Here is a 24901-nt window from a genome sequence, read left to right on the forward strand (position 1 = left end):
CATTGGGTCTTTGTTGCTGTGTGTGGGCTTTCTTTTTTCTAGTTGCGGTGAGCGGGGGGGGGGGGCTACTCTTCCTTGCGGTGCGCAGGCCTCTCACTGCGGTGGCTTCTCTTGTTGCGGAGCATAGGCTCTAGGCACGCGGGCTTCATTAGTTGTGGCACGTGGCTCACGGATTCTAGAGCGCAGGCTCAGTAGTTGTGGCGCACGGGCTTAGTTGCTCTGCGGCATGTGGGATCTTCCTGGACTAGGGCTCGAACCCGTGTCCCCTGCATTGGCAGGCAGATTCTTAACCACTGCGCCACCAGGGAAGCCCCAAATTAATCAATACTTCATGCCATTATCTGTACATGATAGTGAAAACATCTCCACTTCAAAATCTGTGGAACATTTATAAAAGGAGATCATATTCTACGCTACAAAGAAAACTTTAATTCATTTCCCAATGTAGAAACTGTATGACAGTGTAATAAATGTTGACTTAAAAACAAATGTTTGGGACTTCCCTGGTGGTCCAGTGGTTAAGAATCCACCTTCCAATGCAGGGGTGACGGGTTCGATCCCTGGTTGGGGAAGTAAGATCCCACATGCCGTGGGGCAACTGAGCCCGGGTGTGCCACGACTAGAGAGAAGCCCTCGTGCTGCAACAAAGATCCGGCATGCCGCAACGAAGACCCAACGCAGCCAAATAAATAAATAAATATTTTAAGAAAATGTTTCCACAGCAATAGAAATAATCATTGTAGGTACTTCACTGGTGGTCCAGTGGTTAAGACTCTGTGCTCCCAATGCAGGGGGCCCAGGTTCAATCCCTGGCCAGGGAACTAGATCCCATGTGCCACAGCTAAAAGAGCCCGCATGCTACAACTGAAAGATCCCACGTGCTGCAACTAAGACCCGGTGCAGCCAAATAAATAAATAAATATTTTTTAAAAAGTCGTAAAGAAAAAAAATGTTGTCTGCCACTCCAGTTCTACAAGGAAATCAAGCCATTAGTCACTAAAGTCACCCACTGAGAGTGGGCCTATGGGGATTTCAGGATGGAGAAAAACAGGAAGCATTCTGTGCTTTGGATACTGCCCCTAGATAGTTAAGATACATATCTAAGGAAAAATTTTCCACACCTCCTAGATTCTTGCATCTTCCCATACGTAGAAGAGTACTAAAATCATTAACTTGAGATGTCTGTTCTTTGTGATTAGCAGTAATCTTTGATGTTCGACTAGATGTTTTTTCCCCAGCAAAAAAATTCATATGTAGACAGGCTCCTCCCTTACCTCTTGGGAACACTTTCTCATAGCTCTCCTACTGTCTCCTGGGCTACAGTCCTCAGTAAGACACTGAATAAACTCAACTCACAGCTCTTACATTGTGTGTTTTGGTTTTTCTTAAAGTCAACATCATATAGACGTTACAGAACACTTGCCAAAATAACTACTGTTTTGGATCAAAGAGGAATTTTAAAATTTAACTAAAGACTATGTAGCAAATAATGAAAATAAGAGTCCTATTCAACTCCAAACTCAGGCTGAAATGCTTTCATTATAACAAAAAACCAATAAACTTTCCTTATTAAGTTAGGAGGAAAAAAGGAAAAGAATTCCCAAGGAAAACATATAAAGGAAGTAAAGATAACCAGATATTGTGCCCGTGTGTCTTCTGTTCCCTCTCCCAGTAAATCAAACCCAGTGGGCAGGGACATATTATTGACCACTTGTGAATAATATGCCTGGCTCACAGTATGAGCTCAATACCTAGAAGTACTTTCAGCTTTCCCAATGTTAGACCTTCTCTCCTTTGGGCTTCCAGTGTAGGCTGTTTATAGCTCTGTTTTGGCGTTTATTAAAGTATTGCAATCCATAAGTCTTCCACATCACACCAGTCCTTTAAAAACATATTTGTTTACCACTCAGAATGTACCAGATGACTGACATTAACTTATTTAAGCCTCGTACAACACTTTTTTTTCCCCTATTTTTCAGAAGTTGAGGCTCAGAAAAGCTAAGTGATCAAGGTCACAGGGCGAATTCATCACAAAGTCAGGATTTGGTTGCACATCAGTCTACTTTCAAACACAAGGTCTTTCTGCCGGAACAGGTTACTTTAAATTCAGGGACAAGACTAGTTTGTCACCTCAGCTCCTAGCCTAGCTCCTGGCACAGAATATTAAACAGGTTAGGCATTACTTGCGCCCTGCCGTTTGTAAGGTTTCGTTTTGTGTAGTATGGAGAAACGCACACTACTCACAGGCCGACGACCTACGCCGCGAAAAAAATCATTAGAATTTAGGACACCGCGCAACTCTTAGTCTTCCCTTGACGCCCATCTTGACGGCTGGCTCTATATATAACCGCTCTATACTCTGGAGGACTCAGTGAGCAGGGCCAATCATTAGGCCACTTTACAGGCACGTGGCTAGAAGTTTGACTTGCTATTGGTTAATGGCGGTAAAGCCCGCCCAACCACCTCCGGTCTGCTTCTTTAAGTAGAAGCCCGGCGAGTTCCCCTTCCTTTCAGCGACTGTGAAGTGGTGAAAGTGAGGTTGGGTCTGTACTTGGCTGGCGCAGGTCTGTTTCCCCCCCTTTTTCGTGGGCCTGGGAACCGGGTGGAGGGTGGGCGGCTGGCGGTGATGATATCCAAATTAAAGCACGTGTTAGACTGCTGACGCGGGTGATGCGAACTGGAGTCTGAGCCGGGCCGCTGAGGCTGGGGGGTGGGAAACGGCTTTGCGGGTATACCACCTCCTCCTCACCCACCGCTCTCGTTCTTGCAGGTCCCGGCTAGGAGAAGGACGTTGGATCTCATTGTCCTCCCAGCTTTTCTACCCTACCCCGAAGCCCCTCAATAAAATGGCTTGATCTCAGCGGTGGTGTCCATGTTTGTCGCGACGCGCTGCTTTTGAGCCCCTGCCGCGCCTGCGCGTGGCGCCGGGGGTCAGGCTGCAGCGCCAGAGCAGCACGCGCTTGCGCATAACTGGGGCCGTCTTGCCCCCGCGGCGGCGGCCCTTTTAACCGCGAGCTACACTGCGGCACCGGGCTGGGGTGGGGGGCCTCGGGGGTCCTGCAGTCTTCTGCTTATTCCTGTGCCTGTCCTGTGAGTCCGAGTGTTCTCTCCGTGGAAATCAGTGAGACGGGCAGGTTCATTTAACCGCGGCGAGGAGAGCGTCTGCAGGGAGGGGAGATGAGAATCCGGCTGTGGCCTTGAACCGCTTGAGTGAAGGCTGTAGTGCGCTTGACACTAACTGGTTCCCGGTCGTGAGCTGCATAGGCTGAGCTCGTCTGGCTGAGGTGTATTCGCGGACCACTTAGAAAAACAGCCGTTTAGGGTCAACTGCTTTGTGTCCCAGATAGCTTGAACAGCTCACAATGACGGTTTTGTGCATTGCGGGGCACAACATGGGCACCTAAATAAATGCACAATCACTCCTTCGTAATCCACATACTAGGTGATAACGATCCCTCCTGGATTTAGGTGAAACGAGCATCATTTCTGAGTACAAGGCAGCACGTGTTGAAGGGCATGTCTAGCCCCTTTGGTACTTAATGGAGGGGGCCCCAAGTCAGCAGGGTTAGTAGGCAGTTGGTGTAAACTCTAGCTCAGAAGCAGGAGTGTTTTTTTTTTTTTTTGCGGTACACGGGCCTCTCACTGTCGTGGCGTCTCCCGTCGCGGAGCACAGGCTCTGGACGCGCAGGCTCAGCGGCCATGGCTCACGGGCCTAACCGCTCCGCGGCCTGTGGGATCCTCCCGGACCGGGGCATGAACCCGTCTCCTGCATCGGCAGGCGGACTCTCAACCACTGCGTCATCAGAGAAGCCCCAGAAGCAGGACTTTAAAAAATACGAATCGAGGATAATAGCGCCTTCCTTATATCAGGGTGTGGTCTACTTTGGATCCTCGAACAGGACGGGTCCAGTGACCACCCAAGAAACCGAAGCTGCTACTGGCAGCTGAGGGCCCAGGTTTATTCTGTACCACAGTTTATTCTGTTCCTATTATCTAAGCAGGATCAAGTAGAAATGACTTAGATGCTTATCTAGTATTTGACAGACATTTATTTTGTGAAACAATGCAAGCGATTGTAAATCCCCACATACTATTTGATTAAGTGCAATAGGGTACAGTCATGTGTAATCTCTTTACACAATAGTGCATCTAGTCCTTTGCCTTTAATTATTGCACAAAAATTATAAGACCAGCGAACAAGACATGCGCACTGACAGGCAAATTGGCCTACACAATGAGAAATCAGAACAGTACACTGACTGGAATGGTCCGATAATTTAAGTCAAATGTTTTAATGGTACAATTAAAGTAATCAAATAAGGGTTCGAATATGTTTTTTTCAATATATTTCTTTAAAGTCCCGTTCAGGCAAGGTGCTGTTGCTGTTTAAAAAACCACTATTAGCTTTGTCCACATGTAAGTTGTCAAAAGTTAACCCAAGGTAAGTTTGATGTTGAATGCAGCTTTAAACAATTAAAAAATTGTATTGAGTGTACTTCTCAAAGCAAATTACACAGTTTGAGAGAGCCCCGAAACCTGTAAACTAAATGTTCTGACACAAATGCACAAAATAAAGTTGGCAACGTTAAATGTCACGTTAATTTTGAGATCTGTAGTGTTTGATGCCGAGCAAACTTGAGCCTCATCTGGACTCAAGACGATAGAGAGCAGTCTCCGGTTTTGGCCACATCAGAAAAGGAAACTGCCCACAAAACATCCCAAACCGATTAGGTTAACAAAGCATTTAAGATGCCTATTTAAAGCTTCCCAGAGCTCACAGCAAGTGCCAGGTGGAAGGACGGTGGCTCTGGCTTCCTGGCCCCACCCCAGTCCAGTCATTAGGTTTGTTTGATATTTCCACATATGCTCAAGTCTCAGGAAAACATTTGGGATTAGTCAGAAACCAGGTGATTGTACCTCCTTGGTAACAGGTGTGGGATGGTTTGATCTCATGGCTTTGCCTAATGGTCACATAAATCCCACGGTTCCCGCCCCAGCTGATAGTGTGTTAGAGTGTGTGTTCTATGGCTACTTGCTTCCAAAACGCACAATTGATAAGAAGAGTAAGTTGCTATGCATATCTTTTTATCACCAAAGAAATAGTTCACAAAATTCCACTCCCCACCCTCCACATGTGTAACCACACTGACGTTCTCTTGGTGTGGAGGGCTGCGTCACACAAACTGTAAAAGTGAGAAAACATTCCACTGCACTGGCTGCCTGAGAAAAAGCTTTGGAGGCATCGAGGAGGCAAGGGGAAGCCTCCCAGCTGTGCAGCTTCGCTCTTAATGTGCTCTTTTGCTGCCACAAAAACTGGTAGACTTAGAAAAGCCATGGTGGGGGTCACCTGTAATCTCTGGATCCACCGTGACAATCCTTCCAAGTTTTCCTTTGCTGAGTCAAAGCTTTGCAGGAGGCTATCTGGACCCCATTCACTGGACACCTCCCAGTGGGATGGGCACCGGCAGGCAGAGGGCAGAAGCTGTGGCACGAGGAAAGGCCAGTGCTACAGCCCAGATGGCAGCCGAGAACCCCACACCTTGAGCTTCATCTCATAATACTGGGAACACCAGGTCTGCACCCATCACAGCTGATCAGCAGCCTCCACCAGTGGGTCTTTCAGGAGGCTGGAAGTGGAGCGAGGATCCATGGCTGAGTGCATGATAGGGATATAAACGTCGTCCATGTTTGGCATGACAAAAACTTTCTGTAGAAAGAAGGAACAGGCATGTGGAAGAATGCTCTTTTCTCAGAGTTGCCCTAGTGTGTTCTGATAATTTTAGGCTTTAGACTAGTTTTTAAAATACATATGAAACAACTTTTCCTACACATTCCAAGCTAATTCCTCTATGATATTTAGAAAGCATTGAGGTATCACACCAGTGCACGAACACGAGAACCCAATAAGCTCTGAGGAAGAAGCAGCCTTTGATTTCATGTACATATAATAAAAGGACTCATGAATTGATTAATAACATTAAGAGAATTAAGAGCGTAAGCTGCTCATAGTATTTCCAAATTACTGTATCCAGAACACATAGTCCAACACACATAAGCCAACTTACCCATTTAAATCCTAGCAACAAAAATGTAAGCTAATTTTTTGTTTTTTCAAACCAGAACCAGTTAAAGCTCTGTATGAAAGAAATCCTACTATAGTGAACACCCAAAGGATAATGAGTGCTTGACAGTAATGGTGCTTTGCCTATCTGTTTATAAATTAATTTTATGTAAGTGAATTTTGGCAATGTGTTCAACTTCAGCAATGCTTTCTTCCAAAGCAAAAACAAAAACAGGTGGCCATGGGAGAATGCAAGCAGTTACCCTTCAACTTCCCAACTTGCCTCAAAAATACCATGCACCAAAGTTTGCCCCCTAAAAGAGATGACCCTTATACCCCTAATACCCCTAAAAGAGATGACCCACCCAAATTCCTAATGCAGGATCTAGGGAGATAAGAAAAAGGAAAAGAACTGAAGGCATGAGATTGTCTTTCCCCCAATTAGGTTCAAAGTACTCTTCCTTTTGGAGATAAAATTAAGCTTTCCATAGATTGGTTTTTAGTTATATTTAACCTATAGCTTTTAAATAATAAAAAATATATAATTTTAAAGGCAATAACTCAAAATATACTACTGCAAAAATAATACCGGTATTCTTCAAAAGCTGAAATTTACTACAAAGTAAATAGTCTGTTAATCCGTAAAACCTTAAAAGACAAGGATGCCTCAAAAACCTGATAAAAATTTGATAGAAACAGCTCATTCCAGGGCCTCAGCTACACTGCTATTTCCCTTGGTTGCAGAATGCAGAAGACAGGCTTAGAGAATGAGCTCTGGCTTAGTCAACTCCAGAAGATCTCTAGACTACCCTAGAAGATCCACAGGGGAGGGACAGGCCTGATTCATCTTTGGACTTCCAGGGTAGGTGGTAGCTACACGCAGAATGTTTGTTGCAACAAACAAACAAGGGCAGGAACCACCACAGCCCGGGTGCTACTAGCTGGCCAGCCAATTCCAGGCCCCACCCGGGGAAAAGTCCAAAGATAGCCCCAGCAGATGGACGGCTCGCCAGGCCTACTGGTACAAGACAGTCACTTTGCTCTTTGACCCCTACCTTTTGCGTTTCCTCTAAAGACTACTTCACGGGGTTCTGTGGATGAGTTTCAGAGTTTTTGAAACTAAACCTGAAACTTTATGCCTATTTGATCATATGTGTACTTTCCTGGGGTCCATAGCTTTCACCAGATTTTCCAAGGAGGATCCTGACCCACATGAAGTTCAGAACCTCTGTTCTACCCAGAGCTTTTAGAGCCTCAGCAATGAAACACTAGATGACACTGCAGGTGTACCTGAAACTCTTGCTCCAGTTTCTTCTCTATCCAGTCTGTCACATGAACTAAAGTCACTTCTCTCTCTCCAAGTTTTGGCCGAGCTTTCAGCTCGATATGTGGTGGCTTCCGGAAACCATACCTTTTAAAGACGAGTAATAACCACATTTAGAATCAAAGAAAAGAAGTGGACAGTACCAAGAGCAAACATTCCTCATTTACACAAGGCTTTATCACTACTTAAATGTTCTCTTCTTCCGAAAATCCCTTCTAAAAAACACTTCAGTGCAGCAAGTATGAATTGTGAACTCCCTGTGTCCCTGGACCCAGGGCCGTGATGATCTGAGAACAGTTGTGACAAACTAAGAAAGCCAGGAAATGCCACTGGAAAAGTCCATGACCTAGGCATTGTTTCTTGTTTTTGTTTTTCCTAAAATGGAAAGGATCTTCTTTGTTTCTATTTTTATGAAAGTAGGATATGTCTGTTACAAAATCCAAAATATACAAGTGTATAAAGCAGAAAATAAAAGACACTCTCTCTCTGAGTCTCATAACCAAGATAGGACCACTGAGAGAAGTGGGATCCATTTTCCCCACACTCCTAATATGCATACGTAAATAGAAACGTTCTATAACCTGCTTTTTCATTCCACACTCCACACCATAATTATGGCTTCTCAATGGAGCAGACTGGCACTCAGAATTGTTGGTAAGGTATCCAGTCAAGAGACTGTGTGCTATCAAACTAAAAACTTCAACCCATCATGGACCAATGTTTTAAAACATCCAGGCACACCTTGGAGATACCGTGGGCTCAGTTCCAGATTACCACAATAAAGCTAATTACTGCAATAAAGTGAGTCACGTGAATTTCTGGTTTCCCAGTGCATATAAAAGTTATATTTACACTATTCTGTAGTCAATTAAGTGTGCAAAACAACGTATGTGTCTCAATTGAAAAACGCTTTATTGCTAAAAAAAAATGCTAACCATCATCTGACAATGCAGGGTTGCCACTAACCTCCATTTGTAAAAAACACAATATCGGTAAGTACAAGAAAGCAAAGCATAGTAAGATGAGGTCTGCCTGTATGATAAAAATGGCAGATTGCTATAAATGTTTCTAAACACTCTCAGTATCTATACGTATCTTTGTGGATTAATAACAAACAGTTCAGCACTCGAGCATGCACTGCGTGGCACTAGCCTAGAGGTCTCTAATTTTAACTCCCATTGAGCAGTGGCATTTGTAACTCCTAAGTCAAAGCTTGGAAGAGGAAGAAACGTATCAACTCTTACTATTTAAAAGAAAATTTGTTATTAGGCTTGGAAAAATGCACAGTAAGTTACTTATTAACTGGTTATTTGGGGATGGTAAAAGGTTACAGGCTTTTTTTTTTTTCCTGTTTTCTTCATGTTCTTCCAGTGAAAACATTACTTTTTAAAAATAAAATCTAAAATGGTATTTTAAAGTTTTTACTGGGAAACACCAGTATCATCATTAAATGATCAGTCAATTAAAAAATCCTTTTGTGATCATTCCTACAAGCCCTTCTGAACACTAAGGCTGTGTACCAGCATGCTGGTTTCACTCTGTAACAGAACAGAGCTATCTTTTTCACACAACTGTAGCTTATGGTACAAAGAGGTCTTTTATGCAATCCCTGTATACCCTTATGCACATCTGAATGTCAATTTAAAATTGAGATTTATAGATAGTGATTTTCTTCTGCTGGGCCCATGAAAAATTTATTTCAGTGATTCTCAATCCTGGCTTAGTCCCCCCAGCCGCTGAATCCTGGGGGCTGGGCTGGGCATAGCTTTAACAAGTCACCCAGGTGACTGTGATATGCAGGTGGAGTTAAGACCCACTGGTTCAGTCAAATGACAACTCTCTGGGTAGACCTTCTACCACAGTTACCAAGCACACGTGCTCCTGCCTCCTTAACATCCAGATCTGACCTGGGGAAGTCTTCCCTAACCACCCAGGACTCTGCTGGATGTGTGATCCCCATCTGTAAGGTGGGCATAACGATGGCCCTATCTCCGCGGGATGCTGTGAGGACTGGCCAGGTAAAGCAGTTACACCCCAGGCTAGGCAGAGAATAAGAGGTCTACAAATGAGAGCTGTTCTCACTGGTGGAAGGGGTTGGCTTGAGAGAGGAGGAAGACCAAGAATAGAAACAGCTCATCCCATAAACTTCACCAATAACCTCAACTCTTCCTAATGTGTGAAGATGAGTCTTTATATGTGAATTAACCACTCACAGTAGACGACAGAATCAGATTTACAACTAATGTTAAGGTTCCACGAAAAACGTGTGAAAGTGCTTCTTCCCAGGAGAAGGTCAAGGATCAGCAGTTTTTATGGGATTTTTCTGGTCGTGCAAGAAGGGGAATCACTGGCTGAGCCCGCGGAGCCCTCTACGCACCACATTCGGTCGGTCGGGGGAGGTGGAATGTTGACCGCCAAGGTTCCTCTGCATTCTTGTACTCCTACAGTCAGCAGCAGTGGTGTATTGGAGACTTCTTCAATCTTCTTTTTAATGAACTCTGTCTCCGTTGCTTTTTGGAAATATTTTGACTTGGTAATTTTATCAACAAACCTCATAATCTTACTTGTTCGGTGACCTCCAACATACCTTTAAATGAGGGACACAGACGGGTGTTAGTACAGACTTTGTTCCTTCAAAAACAACTTGGTGGCTCTGTGTTCACCTGACTTTAGACCTGAGTTTCTCAACTGCAGCACCACTGACATGGTGGACTGGGCGATTCTTTGTTGTGGATGTTGCCAGATGTTTAACAGCATCCCTGGCCTCAGCCTACTGGATGTCAATAGCATGTTCCCCCACAGATATGACAATAAAAAATGTCTTTGGACATGGCTAAATGTCCCGGGGGGGGGGGAACAAAATAACCCCCAGGTGAGAACTACTACTTTATTTATTTTTAAATTTAATTTAATTTATTTACTTTTGGCTGCACTGCATGGCATGCAGGATCTTAGTTCCCCGACCAGGGGTCGAACCTGTGCCCCTGCAGTGGAAACACAGAGTCTTAACCACTGGACCACCAGGGAAGTCCAGAGAACTACAACTTTAGACAAGGTTTAGACATCAGATAGAGCCTGAGTCTTGACAATGGCGAGTCAGACCAAGTTCTCACAGTTGCAAGCAGGGAAGGTATCTCACCTGCTCTCCTTTATAACCTTCAAATACTGAATATAAATCCAGTGTCCTCTGAGCAAAATCTCACCATCTCTACATAGCAAATAAGAAATCAGGCTGCATTAACAGGGCCACAAAGCACAGTAAAACATCTGCCTTTTGGATGGTGTCACAGCAACTCTGAGCAGCAACGACTTGTCAAAGGGCTCAGGAGCATCTAAAGAAAAAAAGCTGCATGCGGCTGATACGCTAGCAGCCCAGGAAAGCAAGCTTTCCTGTATCAGGTCATATCTACCTAAGACTGCCCTAAGAAGAGAGGATATTTGCTCTTAAAATCCTCCACAGTTCCAGAGTGTCAGGAATAGTAAGGGTATGCGTGTAGGCAAAAGCAATTCTTCTTAAGAAGGTCAGGTGGGGAGAGTTTAAATAATGCACACAAACTTTAGTCCCAATTCCTCAAACATCTAGACTCTCTTTTCATCTTCTGTAGGACTTCAAAAGTGAATAGGTTGATATTTTCTTACAAATACTTCTGAATCACCTGGTTTCTTTATCATTTTAGTTTCTTCACTCACTTTAAATAATTAAAAGATCCTTACAGAGAGGCAGCCTAAGCACTTTGATCATTCAGCAGTCCAAGTAACAGGCAAAGGGAGCCACCAAAATGTAGTTCATGATCCAAAAGATCAGCTAAGTGACCCACGTTTTCAAAATTCACCGAAGAAATCACCTGAATGTTTCAACATTGTAGGAACTAAAAGCTCAACAGAAGCAAGTGTGACCCGTCAGAAGGGAAGTAATGCTCCCTATCCACACCAGGGGGAGCTGTTGTGTAATCTGTGCTCCTTGTGACAAACACACCCTTCAATTCTCTGTTATTTATCCCAACGGCCCAAGAAAACCATTTTGGTCTGGACCCTCTTAATTAGGGAAAGCTATTCGGGTCTTTTGCTTTGGGGCATGAAATTTTATCCCACTGGCTTTTAGTTATTAATGCAAAAATCATTCACTCAAAGTGAAGGAGGAAGGAAGATCAGAGAGGAAAAGACAATAAAAGCTCACTCCCAACTTGCAGCCCTGACCCCTGAAGACCCCAGAAGCTGGATCCACTCACCCTTCAGCCCCTGGGAGAAGCGGTTTGTCTCCTGCGCCAGGCTCTGGTGCGTCATCTTCGTCAGAGGAGCCAGCACTGGAGGACTCCTCGTCGCTGTCGGCCAGACAGAAGGCCCTGGGCCTGCAACTGATCAGGGCAGAGTCACCACGGCAGCTGGCCCAGCGCCAGGCTCCACCGCCACCACTGCTACTGCGTCATCACTCTCCCCCACCCAGCCCAGACAGAAGAGGCCCAATCCAAGAGTCCTCGGATTGGCCTTGTCCCCCGGGAGACCCTTCAGTGCCAAGTCCCCAGCAGGACCGCAGAGGACTTGGGCCTGAAGGGCTGGATTCTGCGCATGCGTCAGAAAGACAGGTGGTGGGAGTGTGATGCAGTCCACACAAAATGCAGCGATCTCGTCAACAGTGCAGTGTAGCCAATGGGAGGGTGAGTGGAAAGAACGATGGTTGCACGAGGGAGGGGACAGCTCATGTTGGCGCCATGACCACCTCACAGATGACGGGGATGTTCAGGCAAGTCCCCTGACTCTGGCTGAGTTCAACAACTATGCTTTTTGGCTTAGTTTCCTCCCGTTAGTCTTGGCTCAAGACTCCTTCCTAGTGAAATTACGTATCCTAGCCCACACCTGCCCCAGCTCCTGAAGGTCACAGAAAAAGCCAACAACCAACAAATCTCAAGGGACTCTAGGAAGCAACTGACATGAGAACCCAGGAACTTTTCAAGAAAAGTACTCATTTAAAACCGTTTTTTAGGGCTTCCCTGGTGACGCAGTGGTTAAGAATCCGCCTGCCCATGCAGGGGACACAGGTTTGAGCCCTGGTCCGGGAAGATCCCACATGCCACGGAGCAGCTAAGCCCGTACGCCACAACTACTGAGCCTGTGCTCTAGAGCCCGCAAGCCACAACTACTGAAGCCCTCGTGCCTAGAGCCTATGCTCTGCAACAAGAGAAGCCACCGCAATGAGAAGCCCGCGCCCCGCAAAGAAGAGTAGCCCCTGCTCGCCACGACTAGGGAAAGCCCATGCACAGCAACAAAGACCCAGTGCAGCCAAAAATAAATAAATTTATATTTAAAAAACCACGTTTTTTAAATGAAGTAATAAAAAACTTCACCAAAGAGCAATGTCCCTCGTTAATCTTTCCAGGGTAGAGCCTCAGTTTCCACTGGATCATTGGCAGCAGCCAGTGATCAAGGTTCCCCTGTGAGGGCCCTGGGGGTTCCTGGCCAAGCTTGGGCCCCAAAGAAGGCAGCTCCCTCCCTGGATGGTGGCTTTGCTTCAGAGAGGCAGAAAGCAGGGCCCATCTCTGAGGCTCAGAGACTTAACGGGGACAGAATGAACACAATTAAGCTACCAAATGGTCACTAAGCAGAGCGTGGGCCTCGTATTTTTTTTTTTTTTTTTTTTTTTTGGTTGCATTGGGTCTCAGTTGTGGCTCACAGGCTTCTTAGTTGTGGCACGTGGGGGCCTTGTATTTTTGATAAGGAGAAAAATCACCAGGACAGGGGAAGGCAGCGCAGCTTAGGTCCCATCTTCCTGCGGGCGTAAGCCTTTGGGGTTTTCCTTGGGCCACCAGCAGCCCACAGGGGCAGTCATCTCCTGGCCAACAAGGGCCAAGGGCAGAGCACACCCGCCAGTGTGGACTTGAAGGCCCAGCAGAGGCCCCAGCACTGGGAAGAGGGCACTGAAATCTCCACCCTGAAACGGGAGCCCGGCTGTAAGAGGACCGAGCACAAATGTCCTCCCTGGCAGGACACCCGGATCCTCCTTGATCCTGGCCCTGAAACATTAGAGCCAGCGCTCTAGCCAACAGGCTTGAGTACAGCATTAAAGGGAAACTCCCTCTGCAGACACAAAGGCCTCTTGTCCCTGGCCACGGGGACAGCACCCGACTCCTCCTCCTTCCATCAGAAGCCGGGCTAGTCCAGGAAATGCTCACGTGTGTCTGCTGGTCACAAAACCATCTCAGCGCTTTCCAGGGTTAGGCAGCCCTCACAGAGCTCTTCTTTTATATAAAAAGTAAAATATGATTCTCAAGAAAGCCTGCACTGGGTCTTGGGATGAAGAAAGTCAGGGAGCTAAGTCCCCAAAGATAACACGACCATCTCAGAAACCTATCTTACTTCTCCATCAGTAAAACGACTGTGCCCCCCGGCTCAGACCTCGTGCTGCCAGGTAAGGAAGGTACAGAGCACAAAAGGCTGCCTCAGTATCCTGGACCACAGTGAAACCTGCAGAACCACTGTCCCCTTCTGTCCCCACTGGTATTTGTCATCTGGCAGCCTCCAGACGTGGGGCAGAAGATGCCAAAGGCTGAGCACTGCAGTGAGCTCTCGGGTTCCTGAATTAATCCTCCACAGGACAGAGAACAGGACAAATTTTGTGGCTTGAAGTTAATCATTTAGACAATGCTCTGTCAGTTAAAACAGATCAGGTGACATGAAATTCTGACTGTGACCAAATGGTACCTCTCCTCTCGGCATAGGGGGCTGTACTATGCAGCACCCAATACTTACTAATTAAAAGTGTAATTAAATATTTGGCAGATATTCAAGTTTTATAACCGAACATGCATTTTGTGATCTCAACCTTATGATGAATTTCAGAGAAAGACACCCTGCACATTCTTATATAAGATATGCTAGAACGCGATAAGCCTACTTTTTTAAACACACCTTAGAATTCGAGATAAGTGTAATATCCTTTCAAGAGTCACCTTAAAGGGCTTATTCCAGTTTTGCTGCCTCTGCTAAAAATCTTTTTGGAAATGCGCTTGCAGTCGGACACATAAGAAAAAGTGCGTTATTTTGTCACTGATACTCTCTGTCTGGAACCAAACATTTAATTTCTTAGTCTCATAATCACCATCACCTCTGAACGACGTCTGGCAATTTCTCAAAGATCCAATCCATCTAGAAAGTAGGAAGATTTGCTGTCACTCAGAATACTTAAAGGAATGTCACAGACTCCGGAGGCAACTCTAAAAAGCAGCTCCAAAAAATGCTTTAAGTGAAGGGTGCATAATTAGATTCAACAGCCCATTGAGGACTGCTTGGAGGGGGACCACGCCCACGAGAGTGCATTCGTTTCCTTTAACAGAAGTCGGGCCCATGTATCTGCCACACACACGTGCAAGTACACCCACAGAGCTAGACTGAGTCACGGCGTGGGCGACAAGCACTGGGCTCCCAGAATATCAGGGCCTCGGGGAGGGGTGGTGGACCCGGGTACACCGGGGACTAGCGGCCCAATACAGAGGTCGGGGCGGGGGGGCCCCCATGCAGGGACTTGTACGCCAGCCCAGGCTGCCGTGGTAGAGCAGGGACGGGCCAAGGGCCTTCCAGGAAACGCCCGCCCCGATGTGCATTTAAAGAGCAGCCAACGAGCAGCACGTTCCCCTTCCTGACTCGCTTAGGTCCCCTTCAGGCCAATTCCTAAAGTTCAGACTGCCCAGCTCACCACCTGAATTCCATTTTGAGTGTCTACCACCCCAAAGTCACTGTAACTACAATGTGTAACAAGAAGACTATTCGGGAAATACAAAGACTCAAGGAAAAATGTCTGCAAATATAAGGGTACCCACATTTCAAAGGGAAAGGCCTTCACTAGAGTGAAGCGACACAGACTTCAGTTTCTTACCACCAGCCTCAGGGTCCTCATAAACTTTTTACAGTAAGCAGGACTTCCCACAGGCTGAGCAGCACCTCCTCAGGTACTCCCCAAGGCACAGTCATTTGCACACTTGAAGGGGGACAGACGAAAGCAGCGAGACAAAGCAGAGGCCCTGCCAGAGCAGGACGGCAGGGGACAAGCCCTTGCTCAGAAGTGAGGCCCTGGACAGGCGGCCACGGGCTAAAGGGAGGGCCTGGAGGAAAGGGCTGCTGCGGACCCAACCACTCACACATGCTGCTCTAGGAGAGGCTTCCTCAAGGAAACCAAAGATCACACGCTCAGTAACAGCCACAGTTGCAGGGACTCTGCCTCTCCTCCGGCATTCAGCCTCAGGGCGATTCCATAGCTCCTGACTGAGGAGGCGGGGTGATGCTAGAATCACTTCTGGGATCAGGCTCTTAGCTATGGATGGGCTTTGGAGAGGCTCTCGAAGCTCCCAGAAATTGTGAGCCAAATGGTACATGTGTAGGCATTCTCTGGGGGAAGGATCCAGAGCTCTCAGATTCCCAAGGGGATCCTTTATGCAAAAAAGGGTTAAGGGTGCATTTATCCAGGCGTTTTCCTCCCAAGTGCTTTGAGACTGCATTTTTCCTTGCTTTTAAAAACAAATGACAGCCAATTACACATCAACATAAAATTTAACACCCTCACAGGAAGAAGCAAAACATTTTATACCAGACTCTACTGGGAAAAAAAGGTGCTTTAGATATATATTATAAATTAAATATAATACCATTGTATTCCTAACGCAGAGGACTTTTTTCATGCAGTCTAGAGAAGCACTGCTTGCTCAGAAACGGGTCTGTCCTCTAATCAGCTGAGTTTATGAATCTGAAATTGTGCCAAGAGAGCTGCATGAATATCAGTGAACATGGAACGCCTCAGTGGCAAGGATCTCAGGGACCTGGCTGTGGTGGGGCCCTACCTGCTCCCAAGACCCCCCTTTCCAATGGAGTCCCAGCAGCCCTGGGCCATCACAGGGCTGTTTCCAGAAAGGGCTCCCTGCACAAATGCTCCTGACCGAAGTCTGCTCTGTCCCGCTCCCGGTTAGTTAGAGCTCATTTGCAAGACTGCTTCTGCCTAAGGTGCTTGATTTTACTGGCAGCTGGTTCTGCAACTTTGCCGTCCCAAGGCTGGCCTGATGGCGCTCAGCTGGGCATGGCGTCGTGGTCGGGGCAGCTGGGGACAGAAGCTGAGTCTGACTAGAGGGCTAGGTCAGGACCCCGGCAATACGAATCAAGGAAGTCTGTATGACTCTCCCCCCAGGAAAGCCTCTTAAATGCTCCTGATCTCAATCCACTCAGGGCTACAAACGGTGCCTTTATGTCGGGGAACATGATGAAAGGACAAGCTTCCTCGCGGTGTCACATGGGTCCGAATGAGACTCAGCACTGATGGGGTATGAAATGCTACATGGAGGGCTGATCAATACCACTCACCGGAAAACACAATCCACAGATTGCCGAATCCAAACACATTTTTAACAAAACAGTAGAAAAGTGAAAGGAAAATAGCACAGATACAGGTTAGACTGCATACAGCAGGTGAAATCCTCCAAAAATTAAAATATGAACATTTTCATTAAGTCACCTGGATAACTCGGAATCACCTTAGTGAAAGAACATTCTCAAATGTATGATCCAACACCCCCATCTACTGTGCTTTCACCACAAGTATGAATACAAGCATCAGGTCAGCATGATAATAATACAAACATCTAAGAGCCTGTGTCTTATATTTATATTCAGATGCTGAGAAGGTGGCTCCTTGTGGCATTTTCCTATCATTATACTGCTAATTCCATGCAAAGGGGCTAAAGATGTGAGAAGCAGACTCCAATCAGCATTTTTAGCTTGGTAAAAACAATAATATAATTTAAATATGTAGTCTGAAGCAGTCATTTTTTAGGTGTGTGGGAATGTGAAAGTTCCAGCTTATCCATTCTAGGCATCTAAGAAGAGGAATCAACTTCATTAACCATCTCACAAATTGGAAATGTTTACTAAATTAGACAAACTCGGCAACAGATGCAGTATCTTCTACAAAGAGAGGAGTTTACTAAGAAAATAGATATTGTATTATTTAGGGGAAAGGCGTCTCAAAACACTTTAGGAGCACCCTCTTGGCTCCAAGATCAATCGTCTAATTATAAATAACTCTGACTCTGTGATTAAAGCAGGCAGCCCCCTGAAGCACCTCAGCCTGGCCCACGCAGTGCTGTGTGTGGCTGCAAAGCTGAAGGAGGAAGCTTCTGGATGATGCTTCTCTTCACAGAGCATCTTATTGTGCAGCCTGCCCGGCTGGTCTGAGTCAGGGATGCTTTCCAGGTAATCGACACTGTATGCTCCACTGGCAGCACCAAGGCCTACGGCAGTGAGCAGAGGCGGGGACTCACAGTCTGCAGGGGGTGAAACCAGGAAACTATTCCCTGAAATCCTCCGGGGCCAGGAAGCACTTACACGAAGCTCACGCTCAACACTGGGGCTACACACATTAAAGCAGCTTCTCAAGGGCTCGAGGGAGAAGGTGGCTCCCCAGGGTTGGGTTAGTGAATTCATACAGCCCCTTACCCTTCTTTGCCAATTTCTCCAACCTTCAGGGCTTCAACAAGAGGCTCTTTACCTAGTTTGGTCAAATTCATTTTGGTCTCAAGAGTCATCAGAAAGGACCCGTTGTAGGACATTTCCAAATCGATCCAGAGTCCTGGAGAAATGGTGAAAAAACAGAAGGTTTTTCCCCCCCCCCCACCGGAAAAACATGACTATAAGTGACAGATTAAAATTTAAAATTTATATTTTAAAGTATCTAAGTAGGTATCACATTGAAAGTCTATATACATTGCCTGTACTACCAATGCATGCAAGAAGAGACTGTGAAAAGGAAAGTTTCTGGAAACAGTTCAAGCATCTGGCAAATTGCCAGTATTTCAACATCCGTTAAAATGGTCACAGTGAGCTCAGGGTCCTGTCCTCTGGGTTCTTCTCACTTTGGGTAAGAAACACACTCCCAGCAGGAGGACATGGCTTATGCCAGGGCAAAGCCAGGACGAGGTCTGCATTGTCCCAGCTGGTTAGAGGCAGAAGAGAGGTGCAGAGACTTCACAGCAAGCTGGGCTCTTTAAAGACACAAGTGAGAACCACTGTCTTTCTTAAAATTATCTATTGTTTGGGGGCGGGGGAAGCGAGGGGCACAGAAAATGGTTCAGGTTTAGCTTGGTATGATAAGGATGGTGACAAAACCTTTTAGAACCCTCTTCTTTCTGGAAATTGCGTAGGAATGGCATCAAAAGAATTCGTGTTCAAGCCCCAGGGTTATCTAGATAAAGTTGGGTAACCACTTTGTACCTTAGTTGAAAAACCTGTTCCTTAATGACGCAGATGTAGAGAACGGACTTGAGGACACGGGGAGGGGGAAGGGTAAGCTGGGACGAAGTGAGAGAGAGGCATGGACATATACACACGACCAAATGTAAAACAGATAGCTAGTGGGAAGCAGCCGCATAGCACAGGGAGATCAGCTCCGTGCTTTGTGACCCCCTAGAGGGGTGGGATAGGGAGGGAGGGTGGGAGGGAGACGCAAGAGGGAGGAGATATGGGGATATATGTATACGTATAGCTGATTCACTTTGTTATAAAGCAGAAACTAACACACCATTGTAAAGCAATTATACTCCAATAAAGATGTTAAAAAAGAAAACAGAAAACCACCTGTTCCTTAGAAAAGACACTCATGTCAATGAGAGCACAGAGCATATCTTTGAGGCTTTTGGCTTTGCGGAATTTCACTGGGAAGGTCCACCAGCAGAAGTGGCCACTGACCAGAAGTCTAAAATGCAAATAGGGGTCAGCCATCTCACAACCTTTTCTACCCCAGGGTCCTATGATTCAGCAGGTGGGACAAACTATGCTGTGACTTTACCAAGTCCAAGCTCTGTAACACCTCATGGACTTCCCATCAAAACATGGTCCTCACATGCACCCCAATGTTCATTGCAGCACTATTTACCATAGCCAGGTCATGGAAGCAACCTAAATGCCCATCAACAGACAAATGGATAAAGAAGATGTGGTACATATATACAATGGAATATTACTCAGCCATAAAAAGGAACGAAATTGGGTCATTTGTTGAGACGTCGATGGATCTAGAGACTGTCATAGAGTGAAGTAAGTCAGAAAGAGAAAAACGAATATCGTATATTAATGCATGTATGTGGAACCTAGAAAAATGGTACAGATGAACTGGTTTGCAGGGCAGAAGTTGAGACACAGATGCAGAGAACAAACGTATGGACACCAAGGGGGGAAAGCGCGGTGGGGCGGGTGTGTGTGATGAATTGGGAGATTGGGATTGACATGTATACACTGATGTGTATAAAACTGATGACTAATAAGAACCTGCTATATAAAAAAAAAATTAAATTGAATTAAAAAAAAAAAACAGATCCGCTAGCTGGCTTGTGGGTATTAACAGTATATTCAACAAGTGTAACTTTTTTAAAATGCAAAAAGAATAAATCAATAATACAGTGAAAAAAAAAAAAAACATGGTCCTTCAAGTGGGTATTTAAATGTTAATAAAGTTTTATAGATCCTCATAAGACAAATGACAATATCTAAAAGGAAGCAGGAAATTAATCTAAAACCACTGTTCACACACAGCCGCATTTTCAAGCAATTACAGTAAATAACTTATCCCCTGTTTGGCCACCACCTCAGATAATTGCTTTCTTAACTTCAGTAAGCGCTAATGGTGTAACTCCTCACTAAAGGCAGAATAATTTCCATTTTGCTTTCACCAAATTCTTTTTATCATAATTGAAGATAATTATTTTCTGTGAATGACCTGGTTTAATTAAGTGATATGCAGATCAGTTGTGAATGTCTTCTTTGCAGCAACACACAAAACTGCTTTATTTCTTGCTTACGTTAAACATTTAAAAATCATTAATTAGCTTGCTCTTCAGAGGCAGTGTTACTGGAAATAAAGGGCACATCTGCTTTAATAAAGACATTTAGTCATTAATCACTTCCAGTAGAAAGGGAATTAGGGCAAAAGGCTTGATATTAGTAGATTTTAAACTCAATATAAATGGAACATCAATAAAGAAGATATTTCTTCTTGTATATCGCCAGCTTTATTTAACTTGAGAATCAATGGACTCAAACTACCTGGTTGCGGTATGTATTCAGACATAATCATTTCCTTTGAAAATCCCAGTCAGGTTTCCAATAAATATTACTAGTATGTATTTGCCTTCGAAGGTTGTCATATTAAAGGCACCAGAATTTTACTTGTTATAATAAAGTGGAAGGTTCTGTTTGTCTGTTTTTTAAATGAGGGGATGTGGACACAGGTTTGGTAAACAGCTGGCCCACACCCCAGTCATCGGGACATTCTACTCAGTGACGTGTGGTCCGGACCCCCTGCCGGGAGCTGAGGCTGGGAAGAGGGAAAAGCACATGGAGTCCAGTCACGTGGACCGGGGCTTGAATTCCCCTGCAAGTTTCTCGATGTCTAGGCACCGGCCTCCTCATCTGTACAGGGGAGGCCACACGGCTTGTACAGCCTGACGCTTGGTGCATCCTGGCAGGGCTCTCCCCTTTCTCATCCATCACCAGCCACTTCCTTCTTCTAACCACTCTGGGCTACAGCCTAGCTTGCTGCTGTTGCCATAGCTGACGGGGACCAGACCAGAGGAGGACACGGGGCCAGAGGGAAGAGGCTGCACTGGGCAGCCAGAAAGCCCTGTCCAGGCTGGGGAGCGGGCAAGGCGAGGACATCTGACCAAGCTCCTGCGTAGGGGATGAAGCCTGTTTCTTGTATCATTGCAGATGTTCCATGAGGCCCACCCACGGGGCCTTGCTCAGCCCCCATTCCCAGTGAAGATATGAAGGAGTCAAGAATGGTTTGAGAATCTTTAAATACAGATATAAACTGCAAACATTCACACAAGTTATCTTAATATGACGTGCTTGCATTCAGATGAGGGTAAGATGACAATTTTAACATTAGGTGCAAAGAAAAATACACTTCTGTGTCAATGATTCAGTGGCAAAAAGCTCCCTGAAAACCTTGGAGTGCACGTAACTGGAGCCGAAACCACGTGGTTACATAAAGGGTGAGTCAGTAGCTGCCCCCTTGCAGGACTGAAAGACGAAATCAGCAGTTACTTCTCAATGAGGACAAATGTAGCAACACTGTGAAGTGGGGACAGACGCTGTGCTCTGAGTGGCACCCTAACCCTAACGAGCTGCATGTTCCTCACCTGGGTGAGTGCAGGAACAGAGCTTTTTCTTCTGGGCTCTTGACAAAGGTTAAGACTTGCTTGTGAGGCATTTCATTTAAAATGTTGCTTCCTGTAACCATCTGGTCTTGGTAGTGCTCAAGGACAAAAACCAGAAGTTAAGGAGCAAGGCAATTTTTTTAAATCTTTAAATACGCGTAAGGCAGCCAGTCCTGAGAGGTTCTCTGGAAAGGGCATGAACACAAAGGGTCTTGTCTTAGTCTTCTTAGGCTGTCTTTTAGTCTTCTTAGGCTGCTGTAACAAAATACCACAAACTGCGTGGCTGAAACACGGACATTTATTTGGCACAGTGCTGGAGGTTGCAAGTCCAAGATCAAGGTGCCGGCCGATTCATTCTTGGTGAGGGCTCTGTTCCTGGCCTGCAGACAACCGCCTTCTCCTGTGTCCTCATGTGGCACAGCAAGCGAGCTATCTCTCTGGTCTCTCTTCTCATGAGGGCACTAATCCCACCATGACCTCATCTAAACTTAATCACCCCAAAGGCCCCGTCTCTAAATACCATCACATTGCAGGTTAGTGCCTCAACATATGAATTTGGGGGGAACACAGATTCAGTACGTAACAATCTCCACCACATGAGGGGGCTTCACGTTGTGAGGCTGTCCAGTGGCGAAGGGTGGCACCTGATTACCAACAAGTCCCTATAAAACCGGCCCTTCACTGGCAACAAGGGAAACACAACCGACAATGAACATGACAAACTTCAGTCAGTCTTCACACAAGGACTCGAGGAGCTCGGAGGGCTGTTTTCCTGTCTCTCTTCAGGCTCGTGAGGGAAGGATCAGTTTCCACCACCGCTACTCAGACTGTGGCAAAAGCTACTGCTCGCTCCACCTCAAAATGTTTATTTAGTCCTTAACGCAAAAAGCTATCAGAGCTCAAGACGCTGAAGTGAAGCCCTGTCCTCTGGAAGTTTATGCCTGAAGAAGAGTAACGATGGCCTGGGCCACCTGGCGCAGAGCAGACCTAGATGCCAGCAGAGGTAGTGCACGTGCCCTGGTATGTGTCACCAGAGACGAGTAGAACAGAGGCTCCTCCGCCTTCTCCCCGGTAGTCGATTTAATAGACCCCACGGCCTCAGGAGCAGTCCTACCGTAGTGCTCCGATAAATCTAGTACTTTCACTCAGCAGTTCACTGTCGTATTTACTATTAAAATAACTAAAAGGCCTCAGTCTCACTGGAACAGGTTTAATGGGGCAGGGGTTGCTCGGGAGGAGGTAAGAGGCCCTAAAGCCTTGCTCACAGGGTCTGGCTCATGCTACCTGCTCTTGTACCCGTAACTGATGGTTGATTTTCACTTTGAAAGCCAACATTTGGCATCCAAATAACAAAAGCTCTTAAAATGGAAGATTTAATAATATACTGATTTGTACCAAGAACAGATGTTTGAGTTATTCAGCTCTTAGACGACCACATTAGTGACCGTTTCGTTCCTGGCAAACAGACTGGTGCCATATTGCTCACTCAGATACTGCAGAAAACTAGTATTATTCCTTGTAATTGGATGTGTCCTTTAGGACAGATGTCACTTTTGGTTTTGTCTACCTGTAACCGTTCTCAGAAACAGCTCCACCTTTCAAGGTCAACACAGTCCCAAATCAGAGTCTCTCCTCCCCCCACCAACCCAAGTTCCACAAATGAGTATTTTTTTTCCCTTTCCCACAAAAGGTATATTTTCCTTGTGCAACACAGATCTGGTCAGAGAGTATATGTGCCATTCTTCTCAGTGCTGAGCCCCACAGTCTGGCCCTGTCACCGTGACCGACCTCAGGCAGCTGCCCTCTCGATGAGGGTGTAGCCAGAGGAACAGACAGCTCACAGACTGCCCCTGGTTCCACTTTTCTGCAATACTCCGCTGGCAGAGCAGCTTCAGTCCCAGCACTGAACAAAGGCACTAGGCACCACAGATCAAGGTCTGGAAGACAAATGTAGATGGTGGACCTGCCAGACACAGCTACAGGCATCTCTGAAGACAGAGCAGCTTCCTCTTCCTGTGGGACATGGTCATCTTTCCACAGAATCCAAGCCCTTTGGTGGAAACTCGGGTTGTTAATTGGGTATCTTGAAACAGGGCAGAATCGGTGCCAGGCGGCACTCAGTCCACGTGGACGCTCAGTGACCACCTGCAGACAAACTCCGCGTAGCAAAAGCCCTGAAGACTAAATTAATTAATCTGAACCTGAGGGGTCACAGTCCACAGCCTTGGCTCATTCTGACACTGCTGACACCCCTGCAGGCACTGCTCTGAGGTCACTGGTCCCGGGCATGGAAGAGGAAAAACCCGGCTGACAGACGAGGGTCCGCACCAAACCCCTTCGGGAAGAGTTTACTGATCGAGCTTTGCAGCAGCAGCAGCAATGAAAACCGACGGCTTCCCGCGTGTCGCGCGCGCTGAGTGCCGACGTGGAGCCTTTACTGTTCTCCACGAGCAACGGGGCGGGGCTGCTGCCATCATCACTCTACGGATGAGAAGCTCAAGGTGTTGAGTGCTTAGAAACCTCCCCGAGGCCTTGCTGCTGGATAATGAAGGAGCAGGGCCCAAACGCGGGGGGGCGGGGGGGGGGGCCTGGCCCAGAGCTGGTACGCACGGTAAGCCTCTAGCTCTGGCCTAGAAGCTGTGGAGCAGCATGGACAAGCGAGGCTGCTGAGTGATCTCTGGCACATCACGCCCTGTCTGGGCTTTGGCTTATGCATCTAAACACGGCGGGGTCCTGCTAGGGAACCTCTGATTGCCTTCCCAAGTCTAAACAGTCAATCTGCCCAATTCTTTAAGGGTTTGAAAGAGGAGCTATACATTTTTAATTAATTTTTATCCGTAAGAAAAAAGATTAGGAGAGGATGTACCAAGAATGTACCAAATGTAGCAGAATGGTCACTCTGGCTATCTCTGAATGGTGGAACGATGGGTAATGTTTCCCTTTTTCCTTTTCTAAATATTCCAGTTTTCCCCCAAATGAGTATTTGTTGAATGAACGAAGGAGCAAACATTACCCTAACAGTTAATAAAACAACTGGAGAGGGCTTGGCCTGGTGGCCCCCCGAGGACAGGCCCCGGGGACAGCAGCCTGGGGTGGGGATGAGGAGTCGGGGGGAGGCCCTGCTCTGTGGCCTGTAGGAGAGGAAGGAGACCACCCCCCACCCCGCGGGGAGGCGTGTGTGGAGCGGGCAGGGGCCGGAGACGGGAGGTGCACAGCCAGTTTCCGAGGTTCAGATCCTCTCCACCTTCTGGCCACGGTCCCAGTCCCGGGAACTGTGGTCCTTTCCCCTTACCCACTGCACTAGAACCTGGCTGTGTGTCTGGAAGCAGG

General features: G+C 46.4%; 1 protein-coding gene and 1 non-coding gene across 2 annotated transcripts in view; one reads left to right on the top strand and one right to left on the bottom strand.

Annotated features, from left to right (window-relative positions):
* Positions 1–748: 748 nt before the first annotated feature.
* On the top strand, positions 749–821 carry TRNAG-CCC (transfer RNA glycine (anticodon CCC)). Its single transcript has one exon. It is a non-coding gene; the product is annotated as a tRNA-Gly (tRNA).
* Positions 822–4029: 3208 nt separating this feature from the next.
* Positions 4030–24901, bottom strand: part of TEX2 (testis expressed 2) — a 108879-nt gene continuing 88007 nt past the window's right edge. Inside the window, exons 8-12 of the mRNA XM_007456774.1 lie at positions 17856–17988; positions 11615–11740; positions 9763–9972; positions 7352–7472; positions 4030–5707 (exon numbers count right to left, since the gene is read on the bottom strand). Of these exons, the coding sequence (XP_007456836.1) occupies positions 5585–5707; positions 7352–7472; positions 9763–9972; positions 11615–11740; positions 17856–17988 (713 nt within the window). The 3' untranslated portion in view covers positions 4030–5584. The remainder of the gene's footprint in view (positions 5708–7351; positions 7473–9762; positions 9973–11614; positions 11741–17855; positions 17989–24901) is intronic.

This window comes from Lipotes vexillifer, unplaced genomic scaffold (assembly GCF_000442215.2).
Source record: "Lipotes vexillifer unplaced genomic scaffold, Lipotes_vexillifer_v1.1 scaffold299, whole genome shotgun sequence".
Lineage (NCBI taxonomy): Eukaryota > Metazoa > Chordata > Mammalia > Artiodactyla > Lipotidae > Lipotes > Lipotes vexillifer.